Source organism: Vipera ursinii (assembly GCF_947247035.1).
Source record: "Vipera ursinii genome assembly, chromosome: 5".
NCBI classification, from domain to species: Eukaryota; Metazoa; Chordata; class Lepidosauria; order Squamata; family Viperidae; genus Vipera; species Vipera ursinii.
This window is the reverse complement of record NC_139518.1, coordinates 42,394,824-42,404,863: the sequence shown is the minus strand read 5'-3', so window position 1 is coordinate 42,404,863 and position 10,040 is coordinate 42,394,824. Positions and strand designations below refer to the sequence as shown.

Below are 10,040 nucleotides of genomic sequence, written 5' to 3'. Positions count from 1 at the left end.
AATTTCAAAGTAAGAGGACAAAAAGACCTGAAAGACCAAGTTAGGGACAAACGGTCATGGGAAAAAAACTGTGTGGTCACTAGGAATTTAAAATGACTTGGCGAATAATCAGTAATCAAAGGGACAAAAATTGATGATCATTTCCCATTAGTAGCACATCTGTGGCAAGCATATTTTCTCTGGTACATCAACATTCAAAATAAAGCATTAGCAATTAAACAGATCTTCCAGCTGTGATTTCAAGCATTACCCCAAAACCTTTCACCATGACTGCTGCCGATTGCACCTACATTTTTGGGAAAGAAGTCCAAATGAATGCGGAAAAACAAATTTTCAGTGACATGTTGCCCTTCGTGGTCTTGTATGCCTTAAGAAGTTTTATCAACCAGCTGAATCTAATTTGGTGCTCTGTAGTTGCCAAGAAAATTCTCAACATCCTTGAATCCTTTCCAGATGATTTTCTCTGGTCCCATTAACATTGTCATTAATAGTGTATCTGATCTGTGGACCAACAAAAATGCCTTCCTTAATCTTGGCGTTATTCTTGGAAACGTCCCAAATAATGAAAACCTTCACCTTGTTCATCACTCACAAAAATTTTCACAGCTTTATGTGTGAACCAAAACCAAAAATATTTTGGGAGGTTAGCAAGTGGTTCATGTACCAAATTTTTCCGTGCTGGAACCAAAGTTTTTGAGAGTGCTCATTTATTTTTTATAAAATGCAATTATCTTCCATGACTCCCATTTACATAAGTAACAATAATACTTGAGCTGCATTCCGAGCAGCAGAGCCATTACTTTTGAGATCTCTACAATATTCCATTAGTACTTGGTGTATTGAATGTTTTTGTATGTTTCTTTCATGTATGCGGCATAACCAACAGGTATTGAAGGGTCTATATCACCATTTTGTAAAAACAAGGTTTCTATAAAAGGGTACGAGATAGGTTAAATTACAGGTTATTTTCGTGATTAGCAGCCAGAAATCAACAAGACACACCCAAAAGTGTTAAAGAAGCAAAACCCAGTAGAATAAGGTTGGGTTATTATTGCAGTGACTCTTAGATATTATACTGTAACTGCAACAATAAACACACCTGATCTGTTTTGGTCGATCCCAGGGTCATTTACAACATACACCAGTTCCAGATGTCTAGCTTCATTATATATTTATTATAGATATATACCAATCCATGTATTACCGCAATGTTCTACCTCATGTTCTCAAATTCCCCACACTCATTCTTGAAAAACAGATCAACATTTGTAGGATCCCTCAATCCCATGTGCTAGACATACATTCATTACACCTTTACTTGTAATGAAAATTATTTTTGTGATTTAAATTTCATAATTAAATTAATTATTGTATTAATACTTGAATTAATAATTTAATAACTATTGTGAATATTACTGCACTAACTTTATCTCCTTAAAATTTTGTCGTATTCTGACAAAATAGAATGCATGCATAAATCTTTTCTTTGTTTTACCTTGATATGACCAAGATTGACTCTATTGGGGGAGTATCACTGAAGATGGTTAATGGACTAATAGCACATCCCCCTTCCCCTGTACATTCTGTGCTGTCTCCCCACCTTTTAGTCGTAACCTGTATTTTTAGTGTGCTTATAGATGTATATCCTTATGGTTTTATTGCTTTTAATGTTGTAAGCTGCCTAGAGCAACATGCGACTGCAAACAAATTTAATAAATAAGTGTATTCTGTAATAGTAGTTGTTGGGACATAAGAAATTAAATGAGAACCACTGAACTAAAAACATAACAGCTCTGGGATATTAAGAATATTCCTAAAAAGATGGAGAGATACAATGGCCAGAGGCACAGAATGAGACTCGTACCGTGGATTTAACAGGACCTATTGGTCGCTCTAATCCTACAAGCTATTAAGTGTATCTCTGGAGTTGAACCCAACCCTATAGCGCAAGCAAGCCATAGCCGCGCTGTCGCTGCGGTTTGCTTTTCACCGCCCGGCACTATGAAGTCCCACCGCTCAGGACCGCCGCCCTCGCGATTTCATTATTTATTATTTCATTCCCTTTCTAGGAAAAATATGTGCTGGGCCGAGGGGCGGGAGGAAGATCAGGCCGCCTGTCCTGACCTAGAGGGGCGGCCCACCACGGCAGCCAGCACCGGGCGGAGGACAAGACCAGGCGGCCTGCGGGGCGACTGCATTCGGGATCAGGGTGCTCTAGCGCGCTCTTCGTCGCTCTCCCCACGACCCTCACACCGAAGCTCGCTGGCCAAGAGCGCTTTGGACTCACGGCCGCCATGACGGGCAGGTAGGAAGAGAAACACAGCGAGATCCACCGCAGTCGCCTGGAAGCTCGGTTGGGCTTCACTTGCCAGGGCGGACGGTGACTAAACGCCGAAACGGCCTCGGCTCCTTCTTCCACGGGACCGCTCGCGCTTCGCGGCCGCTACCCCCGGGGGCTCAGTAGCTGTCCGGACTCGCCCTTCCGCGGGACTTAAAAAGGAATTGTCGGGTGTTGAAATCGCGATCTTTGGTGGGGGGGGGAGGGGTATGAAACATAACTGCCAGCTGAAGAGAAAACTTATTTGCCCGTTAACCTTTAAACTACAACATATTTATTAAGGCGATGAACTTTCCCTCTTCTGGCTGAAACCGCTCATTTCTCTTATATGTGATGCGATCATTTTGCTTTGAGAGGCCTTGCAGATATTGAAAACCAAATGCTTGTTGTCAACAGCAGATGGCAGCTCCTGTCTTTGGCTGATGGCAAAGAAGGAAAGCGGACATCAATCCTGATATGTACTTAGATGGGAGACCATAGGGAAATCCAGTTTTTCAATCCTAGTCTGGAAAATAAAAAAAACTTCCTGAAAAAAGGCAATATTCTGCTGCTATAATCCTTGTGATCAAACAAGTCACATGTAAAATACACTTGCTACATGGGCTGGTTTTCTCTTAAACAATCTTTCTGCATGTCTTACTAGCTAAAAAACTATTATACAGTGCTTTTTTTGTAAAAGAAAAAGGTGCCGGAACTCACACGTCATACAACCTGCCTTGCCTACCCTACAAGGTTCCATCCAAAAAAGGTGCCGGAACTCCGTTCTGAGCATTTTATGAGAAAAAAAGCCCTGCTATTATAGAATAGTGAAATATATCAAACAGGCACTTTACATAGGATGGGTGAAAGCTTTTATCCTGTTGTTTGACTCTTTAGAAACCTGTTAAATCTTAGATGTTATTATTTGCCTCTCTGGACCATTAAAATTGTAGATGTTTTTCACCAGATATTGAATTGATTGTACGTTATTGTAAATTTGTACTATAGTTTAATTTACTAAATATAAAATAATTTTAAACAATAAAATACATGTCTGTCTATTGGGGAGAGTAAATGCTGTGCAAATGTATGTTAGAACAAGCAAAGCATTTAATGGCAAAACTAACAAAAATGCGGAATTATTCAAATAGATTGTTAAAAGAATTTCTCAGCAAAAATCTGATTCTGGGCAGATTTTGGTCTGATTTTAGTCTGCCTTTATTTGGAGCAACTCTTCTGTAAAGAGTTTCCAAATTGCATAAAAAGACAATTTGGAGAGCAGTTACTGAGAACATAAATATAGGTTAAATAAAAAATAATTGTATGCAATATTTCTATTTTACTATTCCTTAGAATGGGCTGCTGCTTGAAGACCCCGTATTTGAAGTCAAACTCTCCTTACTTGTTTTATGAATCCCCCTCCCAATCTTTTAGAGATCATTTTCTTTTTATCAAATGGTCTGCAGCACTCTTTTTAATTCTTGATACCTTGTTTCTCTTACAAATATTGAAGCCTAAACTCTCTCACTTTTCAAGTGGGCAGCTGGGAGAATCTCTTGTGCTTCTGTTAAGATGAGCTTCCTTCCTTTTGTTTGAGATAAGACATGCATACTGAGGAAATCTACTGTTTGTGTGCCATCACCTGACATTTGGCGTTTTCTGAAGGCAACTATACTGTATTAACTCTTATTATTATATTCTTTGCTTACAATTCTGTTATTTATTATTGTCATTGGAAAAAAGTCTGCATTTTTGTTTTGTTTTGTTTTGCACAAGTACATCAATCTTGTCAAAAAAATATAAACAATGAGGAATAGCAAGAAGAAATCATTAGAGACTGAAATGATGGGGCTCTATTAATTCAGTGGCGGACTCACAGCCTATTTTTTGTTTTTTGAGAGTACAAATTATAGCATTCAGGTTATTCTGAACATGTCTTACATGATTAAAAACATTAATTATATAGTACAAGCGTTCATGAACTATTTGGTATAAATAGTTCATGAAAATGCATAAATACTTACAAGCAAAAAAAGGAAAGGTAAAGGTTTCCCCTGTCCAGTCGTTTCTATCTCGGTCTAAAGATTCTTAAATTCATCTCCGTCTCTTAGCTGAGGGAGCCAACATCATCCGAAGACATTTCCGTTGTCATGTGACCAGCATGACTATATACTCAGGCGCCCGGAACGTTGTTACCTTCCCATTGAAGTGGTACCTACTTCATGTTATCTACTCACATTTGCATGCTTTCAAACTGCTAGGTGGGCAGAAACTGGGGCAAGTAATGGGAGTTCATCCCATTGCAGGGGTCTTGGGTCTTGAACCTGGGCTATCAGCTTTGCAACTGACAAGTTCAATGTCTTTCCAGCTGACAAGCTCAGTGTCTTTAACTGCTGCAAGCAAATTAATAAATAAATGCCTATTATTATAAATTTTTTATTGTTACTGATATAGTATTTCTGCTTTTGTTCTGATATAAATTATCACATCTTTTGAAACTACAGCCGCCAAAACATTTGTGAACCCCCAATTAATGGATTTTGACAGTAGGGCAGACTATTAGAGAAGTAGCATAGATGAGTCATTACAAGTCCACAAAGCTTACCTTAGATAATAAATATAATAGAATCAAGTATTGGGGGGAACTTGAAATTTTCCCTACTTGGATGAATCTTGATCATTTAATAAATGACTGATGAGATTTAAGAGATAAAGACCCTCTGACAAGGCATGTTATCAGGACTATGTATGATAATAGCAAATTAGATAATGAGCACTCATAGCATACCCAAGATTTTTCACTTCTAGTTCTGTGAAAATAATTAGTCCAGAAATAGGAGAATTTTTCAGGCTTCTCCTGAACCTTTAGGAATGATCTAAAAGATAAAGTAATACTGCTACCAATAGTCTAAATAAATTCAATAGTTATATTTTTGAAGGTTGTTAAAATAACTTTTTGTGTGCTTGCGTATTGGATTACCAAAACAGTTTAAACTTCAGAGTTATGACTCCAATTTGTGTAATATGATACTTTTTCAGAAAGTGGGTGTAAAGAAAGCAATAGCTTGAGTCAGTAACCTTCTGAGTCTGAAGTTATGTACTGGGGGTGGGGAGGATTTAGGAATGTAAAATATGTTTATTTACCATGCTTCTTTGTATTTTAGTAGAATATGCTTTTTGGAGTGAGTATCAAAGCCACTCCGCTTCTTTTTAGCACTTTTTGCTCAAGTGACATAAAAAACTAGATAGAGCATAAATAATGCAAAATTAGTTAAGGAGGGACAAAACTAAAGGATATGTTTTTGTTAGTATCATTGTTATTTACTAATGAAATATCTACTATTAAAATCTCTTAGCTATCTTTTCTGAGATGGCTACTCAATTTTTTTATTTATAATTTATTAAATTAATAGTAATTATCACATTTCTGTGATTTTTAATGAGGGAATTAAGGGGAATCACATTTTGAAATACGGTGTTTTAAATTTTCTGAACAAAGGTAATTTTGAATTCATAACATTATTATTGGGTTGGATTGAAGAAAGAAGGAAAGCAGGCAAAGAATCTGTATAGTTCTTGAGAGAAAGTAATGTATGAGAAGAATGGACGTCACTTCTTTTAATTAGCAAATACAAGAAGAAAACTTTTTCTGGAAGAAACCCATTTCCTGAACCTTCTGAGTTTGTACTTCAGAGTTGCTATTCGGTTATCCTCATGCAGTTTTCTTCCCAGCGGTAAGAACCACCATGGCTGGTGTGAGACTTCGGGGACTAACATCTTCCAAACTCTATCAACGCCGACAAGAGCGCCTGAGTGGCACAGTGTCACTTTTGAATGATGAGAAAGAGAGGGCAACTGGGATATTGGGGTAGGTTATTTGGATACCTGCTCAGATTAACAGTTGCTGATGTACTTAGAATGTTTGCTCTGACATACTTTGAAGTGGAAAGTAAGGAAAAATAGCTTTGGATTCCCTCCCTCTCCCCCCCCCCCCCCGCTTGAAGGAAGTGCTGCTTTGGCTCTGATAACATCAGTTCTGTATAAAAACAGGAAACCTGCTATGGAAACCATCACTTGAAGTTAAAATAGGTTAGTGTAATTAGCACTGTATAAATAGACTTAAAAGATATCTTAGCTTACTTAGCAACAAGAATCAATTTATATTTTTCCTTTCCAAAATAAGTTTACAATATTAATACTTGGTTTAACTTTTGTGTTCAGTATGCATGATCATACTGCAAAGAAACAGGAATTTTAATCCATTAAAGCAGGGCAAAATTTCCATATTTTCTGTCTTTAAAACATATGAAAAGCTCCCTTATAAAAATTTGATGATCTTTAGAAATTCTTTAGTTGCAGTGACTAAATTCTCTAGTTTTTAAAAAATATATTATTCTTTATGCATAGTTCAGACAAACATGTTTCATTTCTCCTTAATAGATAATTTGATGCATAGTGAGGCATTTATAACCATTGGCCAAGTAGCAGTTTACTGCACAAAAGTGTAATATGCTGATTAAAATATTAATATTTTAATGGTGCAACCCAAAACCCACTTATGTATTGTTGGGTGCCGGGTGGGCGTGGTCCATTGGGTGGGTGTGGCTGCGGTGGTAACTGCAGACTGGGTGGGACTAAGAAGTTCAATCAATCAATTCCAACTTTGCGAGATCTTTTTTTTTCCTGCGAGAAGTTGAAATTGATTGATTGATTGAAGCTCTTTTTTTTTGCACACGGTGGTGGAGGCGTAAAGCGAAAAGGTTTTATAAAACCCAGCTGAAGGCCTAGGACTGGGGCGACGGCACTTGTGCCCACAGAGAGGGCTCTGCATGCCACCTGTGACACAGATGCCATAGGTTCGCCACCACGGACATAGAATATCCCTAAAAGGAGCTCATGTAACAAAATGTTATATCATTATAACTTTATGGAAATAAAATGTTGCCTGATCCATCTCATTACACAAGAATAAAAAAACCCTATGCTTACTAAGTACCTGTAGAAGGGCATTGGCTTCTTGGTTTCTGGTCATTGACTCCTTGGCATGGTAACAATTTGGCCATATGTATAGCATAAACAAACCTACTTCCTCCCATCAAAGATCAGCTTGCTGAATTCTGAACCAGTTGCAGCCTATCAATCATCTTCAAGGCAGCCTCAAGGAAAGCTCAAGTTAAGATGTAAATGATAAGAAACTATTGTGAGATTATCCCAATTCTCAAAGGGTCACGACTAGGTTCTCCTAACCTAGTTACATTCAAGGTAAGTTAGAGTTCTTTTACATAGTGATTTTCATTCTTTCAGTGACCGTGAAATCATCTTACCCAGACCCTGGAATCATCTCTGAGATGATCTGTGATTGTCCTCACTACAGTTGCTGAAAGGTCTGAGCCAATCAGTACTTCCTCCAGCTTGAAGGATTGGGAAGAAAGCAATGAATCTCTAGTACTCCATTTCTCCCACACAGAGTTTCTCCAAAGCATCCCTCTAACTCAGGGGTGTCAAACTGCTGGCCCATGGGCTGGATGTGTCATGCCAAACCTGCACCTATCCCATTGCTGGCAATGAGGAAAAAGTCACGATATGTCACAACATGTCACATGACATCGCGAGTTTGACCCGTGCTCTAACTAAACAGTTGGCCTGGTTGCTTTTCACACATCTGCTACTGTTGTGTAGTCCTTTGGCTGAAAAATGCTAATTGGGCTGATATTCTGCGAAGTGATATGAAACAGCTATATTGCAGTTTTCAGAGGTCCTCATTTTCTGGCCTTTGACCTTGTCTGTATAGATTAAAGGTATATATTGCAGATCAAGCTGGCTGAAAAACCTACTTTCTGCCATATATTACTTGTAGCCTGGAATATACTATAAGGCAGTCAGGTTTGTAGTGCAGAAACACTGGGTTTGTTTTTTAAACTCAAGAAATTGGACAGTCTCTACATTTGCTGCAAAAACTGCAAGTAGAATCAAATTACTAAGACCTTAATGTATCTACGTATGAAGAATTTATATTTAGATATTTTTTCCAATGGATAAATGAAAGGAATAGAATTTGCAAGGATTGCTCATTTTTTTAATGAATGTTTGATATATTACATCTGTTTTAATATTTTACATGTTAGTATTATTTAAGATCTTAAGGTTTATGGTGGTCATATTCTGCACTTAGAATTAATTAATTTTTATTATGTATTTATCCATATTCCAAGATACTTTAGAAATAGAACACTCAGCAGTATCTATTAATTAACTGGCATTTTCATTTTTATAGAGTTAGTTGGATAGCTGTCTTTAACTTCAATAGAAGAGAATATCTATGGCCTGGTTGATTTGTGGAGTTCTTGGTACTCTCTGAACTTGGCTATTTGCTTGTAGACATTTAATTACCCAATTAGGTAATATCAATGTATGGTTTGCTGCCTGTTTGTATCCCATAGGTTGCCCTGTCAGTTTTGATGGTGATGTAGTATACTCTTTGACTAGAATATTGTTTTTCCTGATTTTCCTGATTATTTGTCTGGTACTGATCCCTGCTTATATGAATGTTGACTGCTGGACTAATGAGTCAATAAACAGGTTCTAGTCTTTTTCTTTCTCACTTACTATTTTTGTCTCTTTTGAAAGGTGTGTAAATGTGGTTTATCTCTATGTGTCTATTGATGGTTGATTTATCTGAATGCCAAGCTGAATTCTGAATTGCCCTAGCATTTTGACTTAGTCTAAGATGCTAATAGTTTTCCAGTTGAAGTTATGACTGAGTCCATATGTTGTGAAATTAAGGGGGTTTTGATCATGTCTTCTAAAAGTTAATTTGTGGATGTGCTCTGCTAGTTTTTTTCCAGCTTGTCCTTGCATTTTATGTTGTAGATGACTCATGTTTTTTATTCTTGGGTTACTGGGTCATTTTGGTTTGCTTAAGACAGGGGTGTCAAACTGCCAGCTCGTGGGCCAGATGCGTCATGCCGAAACTGTGCCCACCCCATTGCCGGCAATGGAAAAAAAGTCGTGATACATCATGACGCATCACGTGACACCCCTGGCTTATTGTTTCTGAGATGTTTTTGATATATGCGAGTGTAGCAGGTTCTGTGATTAGATACTTTTTGATAAAGTTGTGTGGGTATCCATTTTGTTGGAAAATGTTTAACTCCTATCTTTAATTCCTAATGTCAGTTATGAAAGCTTGCTGCTGTTCTAATATAAGAAATCTTTAACTATTTGACATTTTTAGCCTTTTGCAAGTAGGTGGCTATGTGGGATGGATGAGAAAATCTAGAAATGCTTGTAAGGTCAAAAGTAACATGAGGCATAATTATGGCTCTGACAAGATGCAGATCATGTTTTCCCTCATAAAAATTTAAACTTCTGTTTCTTGTAATCCATTAGCACTTAGTTTTTCACATAGTACTCATATGGAAATGACATTTGTGTCATGACAATCTCTCATTTTTATTTATTAACACTCTTCTGATATTTTGGCAGTTCTTGCTTTGAACAGTTAGCATAAAAGTTGAAAGCATAGAGATATATTATGGATATGTAGAATATATCCATAATATTTCCAATATACCATATTTTATTCCAATGGCTCTCTGATCCATTATTTTTAATTCATTAATTTGGGGAAAAATAGTTCATGAATTCACAAATTATTTATAAAAATAAAAAAGGGAGGGTAAAAAATAAATTCAGAAATCATGTAGAAAAGTTAACAAGTAGT

At 37.1% G+C, this 10,040-nt stretch overlaps 1 protein-coding gene across 1 annotated transcript in view; it reads left to right on the top strand.

The window, feature by feature from the left end:
* The first annotated feature begins 1,028 nt into the window (after positions 1-1,028).
* LIMS2 (LIM zinc finger domain containing 2) overlaps positions 1,029-10,040 on the top strand; it is a 29,002-nt gene continuing 19,990 nt past the window's right edge. Inside the window, exon 1 of the mRNA XM_083364591.1 lies at positions 1,029-2,305. Within this exon, the coding sequence (XP_083220717.1) occupies positions 2,295-2,305 (11 nt within the window). The 5' untranslated portion in view covers positions 1,029-2,294. The remainder of the gene's footprint in view (positions 2,306-10,040) is intronic.